Source organism: Myotis daubentonii, chromosome 11 (assembly GCF_963259705.1).
Source record: "Myotis daubentonii chromosome 11, mMyoDau2.1, whole genome shotgun sequence".
Lineage (NCBI taxonomy): Eukaryota > Metazoa > Chordata > Mammalia > Chiroptera > Vespertilionidae > Myotis > Myotis daubentonii.
In genome coordinates, this window is record NC_081850.1 from 33,197,340 (window position 1) to 33,216,281 (window position 18,942).

The 18,942-nt window shown below is 44.2% G+C and overlaps 1 protein-coding gene and 1 pseudogene across 5 annotated transcripts in view; both read right to left on the reverse strand.

Moving 5' to 3' along the window:
* Positions 1-1,722, reverse strand: part of LOC132211938 (peroxiredoxin-like 2A) — a 92,339-nt pseudogene extending 90,617 nt beyond the window's left edge.
* RCL1 (RNA terminal phosphate cyclase like 1) overlaps positions 321-18,942 on the reverse strand; it is a 61,514-nt gene continuing 42,892 nt past the window's right edge. For 4 of the 5 annotated variants that reach the window (XM_059656759.1, XM_059656760.1, XM_059656762.1 and 1 more), the window contains 3 exons: positions 15,439-15,595; positions 10,219-10,322; positions 321-1,130 (listed from right to left, as the gene is read on the reverse strand). In XM_059656759.1, coding sequence (XP_059512742.1) covers positions 980-1,130; positions 10,219-10,322; positions 15,439-15,595 — 412 coding nt within the window. In that variant the 3' untranslated portion in view covers positions 321-979. Of the gene's footprint in view, positions 1,131-1,532; positions 1,688-10,218; positions 10,323-15,438; positions 15,596-18,942 lie in introns of all 5 variants that reach the window. The other variant, XR_009447602.1, reaches the window with a different exon arrangement.

Sequence of the window (18,942 nt, forward strand, 5' to 3'; positions counted from 1 at the left end):
AAACAGGAGGAGCCAACACAAACATGAAGTCATGCTGCTCGCTGTGCTCTGAGTGACAGTTCTCTGACTCTGAGTGAGGACTCTCGTGTATTCTGCTAGCATCCATGAAACATTAATAACCTAACTTCCTAGCTTATACGTGAGGCAAAATTCCAGACTCTGACATTATTACACTAAGATCTTTAAGTCAGGTGGTCTAATGTCTTAACATTATAAATTTCAAAGGAACAAAATATCCGTTTTGAATATTCTTGCGGAGGGAATAAATTTTACATTACAGAGTTATTATGAGAATAAGAAAATGTATAGCACAACTGAGATAGAGAAAATATCCAGTAACTTTAATTGGACCCCTTCCTCCCGAACCCCCCAACCCCCAGGCACTCATCCCCACACACACAATGAACCAGACAGGGAGCAGAATCTGTCTCCAAGACAGCCGAGTCCAATCCGACGATGAGGGATGAAATGGTCTCATAAACCGTTTTTTGGGGGTTTTTTCTGAAATTTGCATAACACTGCATTACTCATAAAGAGTTTCCACTGTGGTTGTCTCATTTAATCCCTACACAGGAACCAAGGTTCAAACAGGTCCATCCTTGCAGAAAGAACAGTAACAGATGCCACAGGTCTGGAAAACGGCCACACGACAGGGGCCGAGGAAGCACGGCTGGCACGGAGCTGTGCCGACGGTCTAGCAGCGTGACCGTGTCCTGCAGGCCTGTTCTCTGTCCAGGTAAGCGAAGGGAGCACATCGTGACAGGCCTCCTGAGGAATGGCAATACCACTGGAGGAATGGCTGGAAACCACACGATATAAATACGTCTTTTATTTGCATATTCTGATTGTTTTTAAATGGAAAGTGAGGAAAGGCCTCGATACCCGAGGCTCTGCTGCCCTGTTTGGACTTAGTCCCTCTGGGTCCTTGGCCGCTTCTGCTTTGTCTGTAGGCGTTGGGGCCTTTGATCCTGCGACGGCATCACTTGAGGGTCTTGCTAAGGTTGGAGAAGCCAATGCCAACACAGGTCATGAGCACTTTATCCCCGCCCTTGCGTTCTTCGCCACACGGCTTGGTCTCAATTTTAAACATAATCTGGAAAAAGCTCTTCAAATGCCGCAAAAATTCTATCCTAAAATATAAAAAAGGGGAAGAATGAAAGAGGAATTTGATTTTTTTTTAAATATATTTTTATTTGATTTCAAAGAGGAAGGGAGAGGGAGAGAGAAAGAGGGAGATACATCCATGATGAAAGATAATCATTGATTGGCTGCCTCCTGCTCGCCCCCCAATTGAGATTGAGCCTGCAACCTGGGCACATGTGCCCTGAATGGGAATCAGCCAGAATCAAACCGTGACCTCCTGGGTCATAAGTCGACGCTCAACCACTGAACCACACCAGCCAGGCAGAGTTTGATTTTATTTAAAGTTCTCCTCCACCTAGAACCCAACCTTTCGATTTCAAATCAAGAGGAATGACCAAAATTAAGCAATTCTCATCAAGCTGATTAAATAATATTCCTTTATAGCCTACCAGCTTCCAAAGAGGATTTGTGTGTGTGTAGAGATGCACACAATACAAGCAGATGGCTAAAAGAAATAATGTTAGAGGTTAGTACACAACAGGTTAAGTCCTGTCCTGCACCCGTGTTACAGTGGACATAAATGTGGCATTACTCTGAGTGGCTCCTGCAAAGAGAGAAACACATACTGTCACGATTCACAGCGTCATGCAGTAAAACCAAAGCAGAATGACTACTGCTGATGCCAAAACAGAGATGTGTCTCTTCATTCCTCAACCTAGACAACCCCCTTCCACTCAGTTAACAAATATTTACTGAATGCCTACAATGTGTCAGGCACTGTTCTTGGTGCAGGAGAAGAGGCAGTCATCTAAAAATCCCTTCTCACATGACATTTTTCAATCTAATGGGGCAGACAAGGGAAGTTAAATATTCTTGAAAGGGGAAATTTAAATAGCAAACAAGGCAGATGAGGAGGAAATGTGGGTATAACAACATCTGTGTGTACATGGAAGGAGGCAATATTAAGTAAGGTGGCCAGGAAAGTGCTCACAGTAAATATGGCAAGAAGTTTCATGAGGCTGTTTCTTGTCGTCTCCCTTAAGACGGAGCTACGGCTTCACCCCAAGAGTCCCTTTGGGAACAGCAAATCTGTGGCAGGACCACGATATGAGTATGTAGGCTTCTCCGGGGCTGGCCTAGAAGACCCACCTGAAGAACTCATTAATCATACAGGTTCCTGAAGGCTCTGATCCACTGGCAACTGATGGGGAAGGCATAGCCATGTGGAAGAGCCCAGAATCACAGGCACATGTAACGAGTCCCCCTGCCCACCCTTTTCCAGGCCCTGTCTCTCCAGTACAGAGGAGCCATAAAGCTATTATTCACAAGCACCCCTGATGGTTTTTATCAGGCAAGTTTGAAAAACATTGGTTTAGTTAGGAACAGATGGTCTGTATACCTGAAATAAAAGTATTCCAGCAATCTTGTGTTGTGCTGCCAATCAAACCATCCAAACTCCCTACCTGGGCCAGATGGTTCTCAGCACTGAATGTACATGGGATCACCCGAGGAGCTTTCAAAATACTTATCCTGATGTGCAGGTCAAGGGAACAGAATTGAGAGTCAAGAAATAACCCATTTACATTCAACTGATTTTCAAAAAGGGTGCCAAGATAATCCAACAGGGAAAGAATAACCTTCTCAATAAATGGTGCTGGAACAACTTCACATAGGCCCTGTCTTCACATCATACATAAAAAATAACTCAATACTGACCCAAGATCTGCACGTAAGCGCTAAAACTATAAAACTCACAGAAGAAAACAGGAGTAAATCTTCATGATCTTGGGCTAGGTGGTGGTTTCTTAGACACAACAGGAAAAGCAGAATGATGAAAGAAAAAAATGAATAAATTGGACTTCATAAAAATTAAAACCTTTTGTGGACACTATCAAGAAAGTGAAAATACAGTCCCCAAGGAGAAAATATTTTAAATCATTTATCTGATATGGGTCTAGTATATAGGATATATAAAGAATTCTTGCAACTCAGTAATAAAAATCCAAATAACCCAATTTAATAATGGGTAAAGGATCTGCAAAGACATTTTTCTAAAGATATCCATATAACCAATAACCACATGAAAACATGTTCAACATCATTAGTTATTAGGGAAGTGGAAATCAAAACCACTATGAGATGCCACTTCACACCCAATAAAATGGTTATGAGTGGGTCAGATAAAAAATGGTCACCACTATGGAAAAGTCTGGCAGTTCCTCAAAATGTTAAACAAGGAGTTATCATGTGATGCAAGAATTCTACTTTTAGGTATATACAGAAATGAAAACATGCACCCCCACAAAAACTTGTCCACAAATGTTCAAAGGAGCATTATTCATAATAGTAAAAAAGTGGAAACAACTCAAATGCCCATTAACTGATGAGTGGATAAACAAAATGTGGTATATCCATACAATTGAATACTATTCAGCCATAAAAAGAAACAAAATACAGGTACATGCTACAATATGGATGAACTTAGAAAACATTACGCTAAGTGAAAGAAGCCAGTCACCAAGAAACTCATTGTATGATTCTATTTACATGAAATGGACAGAACAGGCAACTCTATTATAGAGGCAGAGAGCAGATTAGTGATTGCCTTGAGCTGGGAGGATTGGGAGGAATGGGAGGAATGGGACAGAGCCATGAATGAGTAAAGGGTTTCTTTCCGAGATGGTGAAAATGTTCTAAAATTAGATGGTAGTTATATTTACTTTGTGAATATACTAAAAACCATTGAATGGTACACTTTAAGGTAGTATATGAATTATATTTCAAAAAAGCTACTTAAATAAATAATATATATTTGTGAAGTTAAAAAGTAGTATTGATCCCGGCTCACACCCTCAGAGTATATACCAAACTCAATACAATGCCTTCTGCAATGAATTTCCCACCCCTTCCTGTCCCTCTGTCCTAATCAATCTAGTCAAAGTAGAGAAAGACAAAAAGGAGGAAAGGGGGCCCAAACAATTCCTCACCCTATCTGGCTGACATGACCGACATGCCAGTGGTTAAGAAATGAAACAGGAACTCCCTGGAGAGTATTGCTGATAAGTGCTACATGCACACACAAAAATTTCTTACTTCTTTTTAAAAATTTTTTCACTTATTTATTTTTAGAGAGAGAGGAAGGGAGAAGGGTAGAAACACTGATGAGAGAAACATCATCGATCTGCTGCCTCCTGCATGTCCTCTACTGGGGATGGAGCCTGCAACCCAGGCATGTGCCCTGACTCAGAATCAAACCAGTGACTTATTGGTTCCTGGGTCGATGCTCAACCACTGACCCACACCAGCCAGACATCACCTCTTTTCAAAAATTAGAGAGAGAGGAGGGGGGAAGGGGAAAAGGAAGGGCGGGGGGAGAGAGAAACATTGATTTGCTGTTCCACAACAAATGTTATTTATACATTCATTGGCTGCTTCTTGTACGTGCCCTAATCAGAGACTGAACTTGCAACCTTGGCATATCGGGACAATGCTCTAACCAACTGAGTTACCCGGCCAGGGCCAATTCCTCTCTCTCCACTGAAACCCATTATACATGATAGGCATTATGTCTGGCATTCACTAATGAGGCAAGAAACAGAATTTAGGAGTTAGGACTAATTTTGAGAAATGACTTAGGAATTAAGGGAAGTCAGTTCTTTCCCTGCTGCCTTTCCTGTCTTACCAATTTTCAGGTTTTTGCACCCCACCCTGTCCTAGGAAAAAAAGAAAAACATCACACCCATAGATAAACAGTCCACATCTGTGGGCAAAGCCTCCAGGGGCAGCAGTGCGGGCAAAGCCAGCATCTCACCCACTCATCTGCATTCTGAGGAGGAAACAGCTCGCTCTCTCTCTCTCTCTCTCTCTCTCTCTCTCTCTCTCTCTTGCTGCTGACCGGGCTCTAATACAGGCCTGCTACCAGAGCCTCCCCAGCTTACTTCACTCTGAATCGTTCAACTGTGCTGGAAAAACCAGACACCCCACCAGCTGGCAGAACTCCTAAGAGGCCTCAGCTTGCTTCAGATCTCTTGGAGAAGGATGGAGAAACACAGGTTTGAGTGTGCAGGCTTACATATTTGCAGCTCTGAGGTATTTGTAGCCTTTGGAATCGTTAGAAAAAGCAAAGTCGGTTCCACTTTTTACACAATGTTCTGCCAACGGCCTGTCTGAGGAAGACTCTGTAAGGGACTGGATTAAGGTATGCTTCAGAATGTCCTCCTACCTCCAGCTATCGAACATGCTCAGAGCCGAGAAACAACCAGACAATATTAAATCCTAGCAAAGTCTCTTTAAGAAAATGAAAAGCAAACAGAGAATAAACTCGCCCCCCTCGCCCCGCACACACACACGCAGTCAGCAAAGGTCACATCCGGTGCTGATCCACATCCTTCTCCACGGCCCCAAGCACAGGCCCCACCAGGCCCCGCCTCTTCCCTTTCCTTCTCTTCCAAGCACCATTCTGTAGATCCACACTTCCCAAACACAACCACATGGCCGCACAGCCAGGCAAAAGAGAGCCATGCACAGAGCCTTGAGAGAGAGGACAGCCCACCTGCGCAGTGTAACTGGCAGCTTTTTAGGCCAACCATGTTAGGCAGCCGGGACTGTAATTCCCGTGAGAAGGACTTAAGAGAACTAAATCTGTAGTAAACTTTTTTTCCTAATACAAAGTGACTTATCTAAAAAAACAAAACACCCAGACCATGAAAGCCTCCAGGCCACCTGAGAAGCAGGTTTCGAGAATCCTGGAAAACGGAGATAATTTTTCCCGTCTATCTTCCAAGAGTAGGTTGTTCCCACCAGCACTGTTGATGAACAGGTGACAGCCATTGGGCTCAAAGTCATCTATCCTTTGAATCCCAAGTGCCCAGGATTGACCAGGTGCCAGGCCCTGCCCCTTAAAATACAGCACCTCTCACCAGGTCCCTCTTCTGATGCCTGCTGGAGAGTGGAGGTGAAAGCAATCATGGGAAGTGGGCGCGCACGCGCTCCCCCCCTCCCCCAATTCCACAAACACAAACCACAACAGAGGGTCTTGATTCCTGCTCCACCAAACCACTCAGATATTGGGGTTCCCTACTTCTCAGGTCTAAGGAGGGGTAAGAGACCTGGGGGTGAGAAGAGAATCTGCTGGATGGGGCCCCTGTGTCATTACACCACAGCTTTAAATGTATCGGCGGTGCTTTTTCTCCAGACAGAGGCTTTCCCAAAGCCCAGCTGGCCTCTGCTCTAAGAACAAACTCGGTTATAAAGGCAGAGGAGACAGACAGGCTGGTTGCATGGTTGGGAGATGTGGGTCCCAGGACAAGTTTGGCTAAAATCTCAGTATGAGCAGGTCCCTGAACTCTCTTGCTCATCCGAAAGGTAAAGACATCACTTGCTTTTACCATATGCCAAATGTGGTCTGGGGCTCAAACAGTTTAATAAAGGTGACAGGGCTTTGCAGCATTTAAACACAATTAAATCACAACTGTCAGGGGGAGTGGCATCCTGCCAGCTGAGGAGAGCAGTTAAACAACTGAACCCAAATAGCTGCAGGTTTGGCCGGCACGAAAAACCGAAGAGGCATGGTTCACTTTAGACTCCAAGTAAAGACAGGAGATCATTTTGTAGCATAATTTGAACTGAGGATTCTGGAAAGGCGTGGAATGGCATCCTGCCTCAGGCAGGGAGGTGTCTCAAGTCCAGCAACAGGGGTGGAATCCCAGCACTTGCATAAGAGCAGTGGGTCAGGGAAGCATGGACTCTGGGCAAGACTGCCTGGCTCTGAACTCCACTTGCTGACTATGTGACCTTTGGCACATGACTCAACTTCTGTGTGCCTCAGTCCCCACACCTGTAAAATGGAGTGTGCAACAGTAACCTCCTAGGGTTATGATGAAAACTAAATGAGTTCGCATTTGTCAAGTGCTTAAAACATTGGGCCAGCAGTAAATACTGTGTTTGTTAAATAAACACCTACCTTACAGAGTTCTTGGGAACAGTAAGTGAGATGTGTGTTGTTTATTTAGCAATATGACTGCAGTAGTTGGTCATAAATTTAAAAATTAATGGACACAGATTTATAGATATCTGAGCAAACACTTCACAGCTGACTTCAGGCCTGAGATAACCCAAAGCAAGTTTACTGAGCCTCCTGGTGTTCAGAGTGACCTTAACAGGAGATTGGGTTTTCCCAGGCTGGGGCAGGGCAAGGGGATATCCGGGCGGAAACTGCAGTGTCCAGCACTGATTGGGCTCTGCCAGGCCCACTGCATTGCTGGCTGGGAGCACTAAGTACCTGACCTTTTTAAGCCTTGCTCCATCTCCACAAACCCGACTTCAGGACCATTCACCTTCTCCACAGATAAGACCAAGGCTCAGAGGTGCTACACGCTGTCCCCCGGTGCTTCCCGGGAGAGCCAGCACTGAAATCGGGGAGGCTGCACTTCCACGACCATGTACCGACAACATGTAACTGTAGTCTCCAATCAGATAATTTGTGAAAGTGTGATTTTCTTGCTGTTAATTCCACTTTTAAATAAAGTATAAATCCTCCCTAAACTGTAATATTAAGCTTTTTCGGGGGAAGGTGGAATCACTGTCACCAATTGTAAACTACCTGAAACTCAACAAAATGAACAGAAATAGATTTTCCGCATACCAGCATGTTAGCCAATACTATTTTATTCTTCTGAAAAACATCTCTCTGGCCTTCCCAAAAGATTTCACACATATAGATGCGCTTTCTCAAGTAACACAGGAAACCACCAACAGAAGTAAGACAGAGGGAAGAATAAAGGGAAGAACAGACACCCTTATTTTCCAGAAAGGGTTTCAAAGCAACACTATAAGAAAACACATCCCCCTTAATCCCAGTGCTCTATAAAAAAACAAAACAAACAAAACAAAAAAAATTAAAAAACTTTTTAAACAAATCAGAATGTGAAAACTGCCACAAGAAATACATTTCTTGATTCTAGTCTTCTTGAGAAATTTGAGAATTCAAAAAGTAGATTTTTATGACTTTAAGTATACTTTATAAAAATAAGTGAGTTTGGTCTCCAAAACTCTTGAATCCAACTAGGATCCCCACCCCCCACCACAATTATACTAACTATAGATTCTATGCCTTTTTCATCCTAAGCTGTACTCACAAATACGATGATAACTTTGTCTATTTGGTCCTAGAAGGACATCTATTTCTTCCCACCTTTGCCCTTCATCACTCTGGATTCCTGGAGCCTTCCACAATGATAACAAGCAACAAGGGTCCCAAACAGACACAGCTTTCAAAAATAAACTCCTTACAACCTCCTGCCCCACCGTGTGCTCGCTTACCAAAAAGAAAGGAGGCGGCGCTGTCCACCCCATGGCAGCCCCTCCTGCGTGAAACCCCAGGAGGCAGGAAACCCAGAGAAACATAGCCCCAAGTTTCAAACACAATTCTGCTATTTGTCCCAGGCCTGTAAAGCTCCATTCAGAGCAGACCACGTTGTTTTCCTGGGAGATGTAGTCCTTTTAGACGAGGTTTCTGGAAGAGAAGACTGCAATGAATGTTTGGTGAGGGGGTATACGAGGAGGACACAGGAACTTGAAAAAAAACATCCAGGCACATCTTGACCATCTCCACAGGGGCTGCTGACTTGAAAAAAACTATAAAGGCCCTGTAGCCAAACGGAAAAAAAAAAATCTCTAAGAGCCAAAAAAAAAAAAAAAGGTCAAGGAAAACTAAAAATATAGATTTCCTTTTGCACATAATGTTCTGCCAAACCCCATGCCCCACGACCACACACATCTAGAGACTGCCTCAAGCGGTGTGAGCGGTCAGGCCTTCGCTGCCCTGAAGCAGGGGCTGGGAAGGCTGCAGCGGCGGCGGCAGCAGCAAGAGAGTTGGCTGAAGGGGCCTGGTGGTCACAGAGCCGTCAGCGCTTCCAGCCAACGCTCCACTGGAAGCGAAGCTCTGCACTCAGGCCCTGTGTGTGCTCCCTCGCCTCCTCCCCGAACACCTTAGCTACAAAGTCTGTTTCAGCAATGTTGATCCCTGGTGTTAGTGTTCCACTGAGGATTACTCGATTTCAGGTGCCTGTCCCATGAAATATTTTACAACTGTTAGCAGATAATGTGGTTCCTCACTAGCTTCCTGCTTATCAGTCTTCCCCCACTGCTCAGAGTGTCTTCTCTTCCACTGCCATGTTCCAAAAAAACCTCCCACCACCAACTCCAAATAAAAAAACCTCCAAAACAATCTCTTTCAAGCTTCTGGTCTCCATGCGCCCCAAGCGATGTTCCAGAGGTACAATGCCCCCTCTGCAGTGCTGGCCCCTTACTCAATGTGATGGCACCACCATTCTTCAGTTATCACAGTACTGTACCTTCCAGATATACAGCATCGGTACCATGATAACCGAAAAAGGACAGTTCAGTCTATATCTACCTGAGTGTCTCCTCCCACACAGGCCCACTCCCGCCCCACCCACAGATGGCCATGTCATGATCTCGAGCACATGGACGCACACCCAGAGGTCAGGGCTCAAACACGCTGCTTACAGCAAGCTCATCTGCTACCTATAGGAAGTGCTGCTTCCACTGTGCTGTTAACAATCCAAGTCTTCTCATCAGCTGCTCTTTTTGTAGAGCGCTTGCTTTAATGCCTCAACAGTCATCTTCTGATAACATCCAATGTCCTCAGACTCACTTTTACAATATCCCCACTGGTCCAATGGCATTACTATAGTCTTTGCCTCTTTTTTCCCTTTTCCAGCCAGTTTATACCCTACCATGTTGGACAAAAAGACGGCCCTATTTGCCACGGGTAGGGAAAAGAGGGGATTAAAAAAAAAAAGCTAACAAAATCTCAGTTATAATGGAACCAGATTACCTCCAAAATGAGAAAAATCTAAAGCACAGACAAAAGAACTGTCTAATATACCACACAACTTCAATGGCATGGGAATAATGCAACTACAGAAGAGAAAGGAAGGCAAGATGCCTGCTAAACACCAGGTTAAGACTGATAACCTCCAGCTCATTCCAGGATCAGTCCAAGCAGGTGTTCATAGTGATAGGCTATGCACAGTCCAGCACCTTTATCATGTCATGCAACTGGAAGATTAAACTGGACAGCAGTAATGAGGCTGAGCGAAAACAACTCACGTGTAGGGAGAGAGCGGTCCTAGCAGGACTTTGGAAACGTCCTGCTGCCCAAGGGTCATGAACAACAGAGCCAGGCTTTGGTTGGTCGAGTCCACACATCCACCCTATAAATACAAACACTTTCAAGATTAGTCGTTATTCCAACCAGAGAATGGAAAACCAAGAAAACAGTCACAAATACCCAGAATATCAGAACCACAGAAAAGCAGATTGCAAAGTTCAAGCAATAATAAAACAGAATACAAGTCTTTTCAGAGGAATCCTTGTATCACTTAACTTTGGGGGGTTAAACTAACTGGTCATCAAAGCAATTGTATTAGCTGAGACCATCAGAATAAATAGACATTCAGGTTTACTGAGGTGTATCTAAGGAAAAATAAAAATTCCCCTCTGTAATTAAAGCGGCAGCAGCAGCAGGACACATAAACAAAAAAAAAGCATAATCAGTTCCAGGAAATGTACAGGTCATTAACAAGGGTGAGGTGGATGCGGCTTGTTTATTTAATCTGCCAGGGAACACCACAGTCAATCTGGCATGAAAGGGCCTTAGCCTAAAACTTATCCCATCACATTCAAAACTGTTGTCAAGTTACATTAGTGTCTCCTTGTGACTCTTCCTGTGCACCTTTAACTGAAGAATTACTGAGACCAGATTTCTCCATTCTTACTACTTATGTACTATTTCCAGCCACTTTTCCTTCCTTTTCTCCCAAATCGATAAGTACAACAGAATTTTCACAAACTCTCTCCTGAGGATTGTTTTGGTTGCCTTTCTTCCTTCATTCTTGGGTTTCCTGACCATTTCAGCCATTCTGCTTCTACTACATTCATGCATGACTGTTGTTTATATCTGTGCCTTAAAAATGTCTTTATTGCCCTGGCCAGTGTTGCTGAAGTGGTTAGAGTGTCAGCCTGCACACCAAAGGGTCTCAGATTCGATTCCCAGTCAAGGGCATGTACTTGGGTTTCAGGTTCACTCCCTGCCCGCATTGGGGCATGTGCAGGGAGGCAACCAGTCGATGTGTCTCACATCGGTGTTTCTTTCTCTTTCTCTCTCTCCCCCTTCTCCCCCCTCATTCCCACGCTCTCTGAAAAGCAATGGAAAAAACATATCCTCAGGTGAGAATTAGCAAACACAAAAAAGTCTTTCTGATCATTCTTTCTGAGATAACTTTATTTAAAACAATTCAAACTTACATTGTACACAGTGAAAGTGGGATGACCTTGAATTTCTACATATTTTGTACATGCTACAAAAAGAACCCAGTTTCTGATGATGGCACATCACTATCCAAGCCCAGACTCCCAGACTTTAAACAGAACACGTGGCCACCCTCTTCTTAAAAAAAAAAAAAAAAGTTTTTATTGATTTTAGAGAAGGAGAAGGGAAAGGAAGAAACGATGAGAGAGAAAGAAACATGATCAGCCGCCTCCTGCACATGCAACCCAGGCATGTGCCCTCACTGGGAACCGAACCGGCGACCTCTTGGTGCATGGCGATGATGTTCAACCACTAAGCCACACCAGCCAGGCAACCTCTCTCAAATGCATGCAGTGTAGGGAATAAATCAATTATCAGCACAAACACTCACTCTTTGCCATCAGACCTCATTTACAATTGAGCAGGAAAATAAGGGGGCTTATCCTACTGCCAGCTTTTATGAAAATCGACTGCTCTTCCTAAACTACCTTAAAAGGCAATATTTCTCTCTAAGCCAGTGGTTCTCAACCTTCTGGCCCTTTAAATACAGTTCCTCATGTTGTGACCCAACCATAAAATTATTTTCGTTGCTACTTCATAACAGTAATGTTGCTGCTGTTATGAATTGTAATATAAATATCTGATATGCAGGATGGTCTTAGGTGACCCCTGTGAAAGGGTCGTTCGACCGCCAAAGGGGTCGTGACCCACAGGTTGAGAACTGCTGCTCTAAGCCAATGTTAGGACAAGAGGTGTAACATACGTATTTCCGTTAAAAAACAAAAAACTCTAACCCATGGAGAATCTGAGGACCAATGAAAGTGTTTTTACAAAACTTGCTCCTTTCACAGACTGTTAAGTGTTTCAAGAGATTTAGACAGAAGGGCATGTTGGAGATGAGGAGAGGACTCCCACTCCTGCAAGTGGGGACAGCAGCACACGTGGTGGGGACAGAAGTTGGGGGTGGGGTGGGGGGTAGGAGACAGAGGCAGCTTAAAAGATGGACAGAAAAGGCAGTTTCAGAAAGCTTGGAACACAATCAAGAGGACTTGGTTGGTAACTGATGAGACATAAATAGAACAAGAGGGATTAGATCAGAGGACTATAACGTTGATAAAAATAAACAGCACCTTCAAAGGGGACATGTTTTTATTATTCTTTTAAACCATGTCATGTCACAGACATATAAAGAATTATTCATAAGAACATGAAGCATTTTCATCCTTTTAACAACTAAAGACCATAGACACACAAAAAAGAAATTTTCTTAATGATTAGAACAAACAAACTTGGTGTAGGCACAATGAAATGGTTTTAAGTAGAACTTAACTAGAGTAAAGGGGGGGAAATAAAATAACTTAATCCAGATTGCATGTTTTCTCTCCGTGGCCTTGCTTTCACCCTGAGGCCTATAACGTGCTATTTATGAGGATACAGAACCCTCCCTCCAGCTGGGCTCTTCTGTAATGTGATGCTTCCAATTCCCCCAGGTCTACTGGAGAGAGATGGGAGGGTCCCCACGGTCAGAGGGCCTGCAAGCCACAAGCAAGGGAAACCTGAACCAGTTGCCAGGGGCTTAGGGACCCATGGATCACATGCACAGTCTGTAGTCAACCGATGGTCCTCGGACCACTGGTGGCCTGTGAGGTCCGAAAGGTTAGCGACTGCTGGTTTAAGGAAACCATTGGAGCAGCGGTCGCCAACGGGTGGTCCATGGATCAAACGGTCCATGAGGTCCAAAAGGTTGGCGACCGCTGGTCTAGATGACTAACTTCCGGAACTAAGTGACATGGTAACCTCTTGATCATTTATTTACTCCCAACTTTTAGTTACTATTCATCTTTCAAAAAAAAAAATCACTAAATTAAACATCAAACACAGGGCTGATTTAGCATCAAAAACGCTAAGGCCAGCCTTTGGCCACACAAGTAGTGTGAGAAGATACTTCATCCTGCAGGAGGGTTTCATTTGAGAGGGCATTTCTTTCCGCCACTATTTGCTAGCTGAATGGTGAGGACAGGGAGTACAGTCATTCCGCTGAAGACACAATTATAGGTCCTTTGTCTTCCATTTTAATTAGATGAACATTAATTAAAACCATTAAGACCTGGACATTTTAGTGAACTCTGAAGCAGTTCATTCTTACTTGTTCCACCTTGCAACCAATGAGGTATTGTTGAGAACGGTGACTGGACCGGGAGAAGACTTGGCTGTAGGCTGTTTTCCTTAGCCAGGCCTGTGCAGGGATCAATACCCATGAACCAGGCGCCACTCTACCACAATGATTAATAAATTAAAGCGACAAAAAGTATTTAAAAATAAAACAAAATCACCTGTTTTATTTCATAAGGGCTCACATATGATCTTTTTTTAAAATATATTTTATTGATATTTTACAAAGAGGAAGGGAGAGGGATAGTCAGAAAAATCAATGAGAGAGAAATATGGATCAGCTGCCTCCCGCACATCCCCTAGTGGGGATGTGCCTACAACCAAGGTACATGCCCCTGACCGGAACTGAACCTGGGACCCTTCAGTCCGCAGGCTGATGCTCTATCCATTGAGCCAAACCAGTTAGGGCTCACATATGATTTTTGCTACTTTAAACAGGGCAAAGCTTCCTTGGAGACTTCAGGAAAGAACCACAGAAATATCAACTAACTGAGACTAAATACACAGATAAATACAGAGATGAAAGGCTCTTCATCTGAAAAGGCAATTTACAAACACTATACACCATGCAATAGCAAATCACCCAAAGTATAGTTTTTGCTAGTGCTCAGCTCAAGAATGTGGGGCCTCAAAAACAGAGCAGAGAAATAAGCATTCCTGGGAGCCTGTCCTGGATTCTGCATGTCAAGGAGAAGGTTTCACCTTCTGACATGGATCCGAGGCAAGGATTGTACAGACAACCAGAAATCCTGAGGCCAGATTTGTGACTCTCCTCTAACCAAGTATATGGGACCTTAAAGAATGTTTTTTCAAGCAGCTTCATCTTATTTCTCCTGCCATCATCTTTCTTTCCCTCCCAATTCCTTCCTTGCTTATTTTAGGTCACCTCGACTATTTTTTTTTTTATTGATTTTGTACAGAGAGGAAGGGAGAGGGATAGAGAGTTAGAAACATCGATGAGAGAGAATCATTAATCAGCTGCCTCCTGCACACCCCCTATTGGGAATGTGCCCGCAACCAAGGTACATGCCCTTAACTGGAATCAAACCTGGGACCCTTAAGTCCGCAGGCCGACGCGCTATCCACTGATCAAAACCGGTTAGGGCTCACCTCGACTATTTTTGGGAAACAGGAAGAGTGTATGTATGCCTGTCTACATGTTGTTTGTATGGATTGACAGAGAAAAACCTGTGACAACTGAGAGGACAGGTTGGTCCAGGTTGATCTGAGCTGCAGAAGCAAATGGCAACAGATGAAGTCTTGTCTTCAGTTTCGTCACCCCCTCCTGTGTTCTCACCTTTCCATGCTCTGACACAGGCCTGCCTTCCCTAAACATTCTTCTATGCTCCAGAACACACTGCAAATTCTAGCCTGTTGACACTATTTTGTATCTGACACAACTGTCACATACAAATCGCCTATTTCCAACTCCTCAAAGAACCTGAAAACAATGAGCCCCCATCCTCACATGGCAAGGACGCGGGAGCTGGGAGATGGCACCTGTTTTGGTCGCGGCACTGTATCCTCTTCAAGTGGGCAGTCACCGGCTAACCTGCTTCATTTTACACCTTTTCTTTCCCGAATAACGCTGTCTCAGCTTTTTAAGTGTCCACACTATTAAAACGTACCTGCCCTGTTGTCCCAAATCAGGGGAACTGGATCTCTGCTTACTGACTAGTTCAGCTAATCCATTAAACCAGTTCATGTTAAACTGTTTAATGGGCAGGAAGAGTTAACTCCTTGGCATAAGCCCTTGAACAGGGAAGAAAGCTGCTAAGGAGTAAGAATGAAACAACGAACTGCTTCCTGATGGCTCCTCTCCCGACTGGCAGAGGTGGAGGACATACCCTGTAGATTTCTTCAAGCAGCAGCTTGGCACAGTTCCTGCCCAGGTCCTCTGGAAGCACCGCCGCCCCCTGGCCCTGGGGGTTGGAGGTCAGCTCAGCACTGAGGAAGGTGCCGTTGGTGGTCTCGGCAACCAGTGACAATCCAAAGCCTGGAGACCTGGGGATTCAAAGGCACAGACACTGAGTAGGGTTAATGAAGTGGGGTTCGGGCACCAGCAAAAGGAAAGAGAAAACAAACATCTTTCTCATGGCACTCTGCGTTGTTACAGCACGCCCTACTGGAGTTCCCACTAGCTTGCGCTGGAAATACACATGACTTGGTGAGAGCGCACCAGGCAGAACCAAGGAAGGTGCAAGTTTACATCACTTTTCCTATTAGCCCCTCCCACACTGTGAAAGATCCTGCTGTGAGAGTTTATAGGAGCATTAACAAGGGCTACCAGATAGTCGGCACCTACTTTCTGCCAGTTTCTGACCTAGGGGCTTTGACACTACAATTCTGCTGAGTAGGTAATATGTGCCCATCTTACAAATGAGGAAATGGAGAAATTAAGCAACCTGCACCACGTCCACACAGCTAGGAAGTGACTGAGATGTGTTTCCAATGCAGGTCTTCCAGACCCCAAAGCCTACCCAAGTTCGCCACCACAGCCCTCACAACCAACCCAGAAGGTGTAAGTGGCCTGGAGACCACCTCATTACAGCTCCTCTTGGAATACATCAAGCTCTTCCCCCCCCAAACCCCCGCACCCCAAAAAAGTGCCACATAAGCCAGGAAGAGCCCAGATAAGGCTCACCTTTGTTTGTGTCCCTAAGGGACATCTCTAACTCAGAATTCAATTAATAGCATCAAAGAGCTGACACATGTTCTCTCCCACTGTGTTTCTACCACCCAACAGCCAGAACCTAATACCCTTCTGGTCAAGGACCACATTCGTAATTCCAACAAGCACCTGCGGCCATGGGCCAGGAACTGGGGGCCCTGCGGTAAACACAAGAGTTCCTGCCCTCACCGACTTCGGTGACAACCAGTTTGACACAAAACAAAATCAGTTCGTAAACAATAAAACACAAGCACCTCTCCACAAAACTTCCAGATCTGACACCTCAAATCTCCTTTGCCTCATGCCTTTTCAGTAAACGTGTCACCAGAGAGGAGCAGCAGCCACCGTCCATACACAGCACACACAGATCTGCTCCTCTGACACAGAGTTCATAAAGCACCTTCTATGCGCACTCTGCAAAACTAGCCAAGATATTTGTTTCAGGAAACCTATGTGTAAAATTAATGATGCCTCAAATGCACTATGAGTTCACTATAGTGGCTCACTATAGGACAGCTGTCTATTTCCTTATTTTTAAATCGATGATCTATGCAGTCCAAGGTTAACAGCACCTGCCAAGGGAAGGGGTGCAATGAGCTACCTACGTAATCAAAGGCTCAGGGGAACTCTGTGTGATGCTTAACCATCTAACACTGTGCCACCCATCCATCGTCATGGGACATTTTAGCACAATCTCCAGTTGCCTTTGAGTTGCTTGACCAGGAGCAGGGAGGGGACATCCGACTCTGCAGGAAAGGCAGTGGAATATAAAATGAAAGAGTAGGAAACGGACAGGAGGGAGAACTAGGAGATAAGCTCCGATCACTGCTTTAACCCACTTACCTGAATTTCCCAAGAACTTCCTAATTTTCTCACCCATATAAATTCTGTGAGGAATGAAGACTTACTATAATAAACTTTATAGTTGATCAGGATCGTTCCATTTGATATTATATTTGTTTTACAGAAAACAAGGTAACGTATTAGGCTATATATATAGAACTCCAATTTTCTCCCCAATTGGGGTGTGTGACCAAGCAGCTGGTCACCAGGTGACCTCACTGAAAATGCACATTGGTGCGGTTTACAAGTGGCAGCCTCCAAAACTTTCCAACTGGTAAAGGACTAGTTGTTTATTTTTTTAAGTTGTGACTGTGAGAGTCAACATGATACCTCCCTGGACAGATGTGCATGTTGGTCACAGCACTGACATAGGCACCAGGAACTGCTGGCCCCACAACATAGGCCTAACTGACATGCATATTTCACCGACTCAGAAGAGGAAAATAATACCCATCCATGACTTCATAATTTCATAACAGAGAAGGAAGAACACTGTATCACCTGTAACTTAAGATTCAGAAAACTAAACATGGACTTATCATACATGGGTTTTAACTTTTTAAGGGGAGCTTGGAGTTGATGACCCACATCTTTTTTTTTTTTTAATTTTTTTTTTTTATTGCTTAAAGTATTACAAAGGGTATTACATATGTATCCATTTTATCCCCCCGCCCTAGACAGTCCCCTAGCCTCCCCTATCACCCAGTGTCTTATGTCCATTGGTTATGCTTATATGCATGCATACAAGTCCTTTAGTTGATCTCTTACCCCCCTACCTCCTGCCCCCCAACCCTCCCCGGCCTTCCCGCTGCAGTTTGACAATCTGTTTGAGGCAGCTCTGCCTCTGTATCTATTATTGTTCAAAAGTTTAGAATGGATGACCCACATCTTGATCCATGTGTGAGCTTCCTACAGTGTGACCATGCACTGGGGTCAGCTGAGTCAGTCATAAAAAGCCACACTGGTGGCAGTATGGCCTCAAGCCTGCTCTGCTTCACCCCTGGCCACCCTGTGGTAGATACTGAGGCCATAATTCTAACTGCTGACATAATTCCAGACTTGTGGCCAAGGGAAGAGAAAGGAAAGAACAGCCTTAGCAGCTACCATTTCTGCAGCCCCGACTATGGGCCAGGCATTGCTTAGTGTAAGCATGAGCCTCGAGTTTGACATACTTGACTTAGTGGCGTACATATGTGATCTTTTCATCTTTACAGCTACCTAGGGATGTTACCACTGCCACAGTTTCAACAAGGAAAACACTGGTGATATTCGAGCAACATGCACAGATCTGGGACCATCACTGACCTTTCCAATCCCAGAGGAAGGGGCCAACTTTGCACACAAATCCTTTCCCAACTCTCACCTCTGACACCACCACTTCTGTTACTTTGGACTATGAGCCACTACGGTGTTTCTGAAATCACCATCTTTTCCTTGGGCCTCACAAAGGTCAGAAATCCCGTAACACAGTCACCCTCCTTAACTCTCTTTCTTTTTGTTGCAGAAGTTAAAAGGAGCCTCAGAAGGAACATCCATGAAAAGGGTTAGCTGCAGCACCATTAGGAAAAAATTGACTTCTTAACTCACTATCAACCTTAGAGCCCGATATTCTTTTTTTTTAGGAGACAACCTGAAAACTTCAAATCTGAAGTACAATAATACTGCCACTAAAATGTTTTAGCAAAAACAAACCCACACAGGTAAAGCAAATTTCGCGAAATATTCATCATTAACTACAGGTAGCAGGAATACATAGGTGTTCACTATACTATCCTTTCAAGTTCTCTTTATTTTTCCCCCAATTACAGTTTATATTTGATATTATTTTATATTAGTT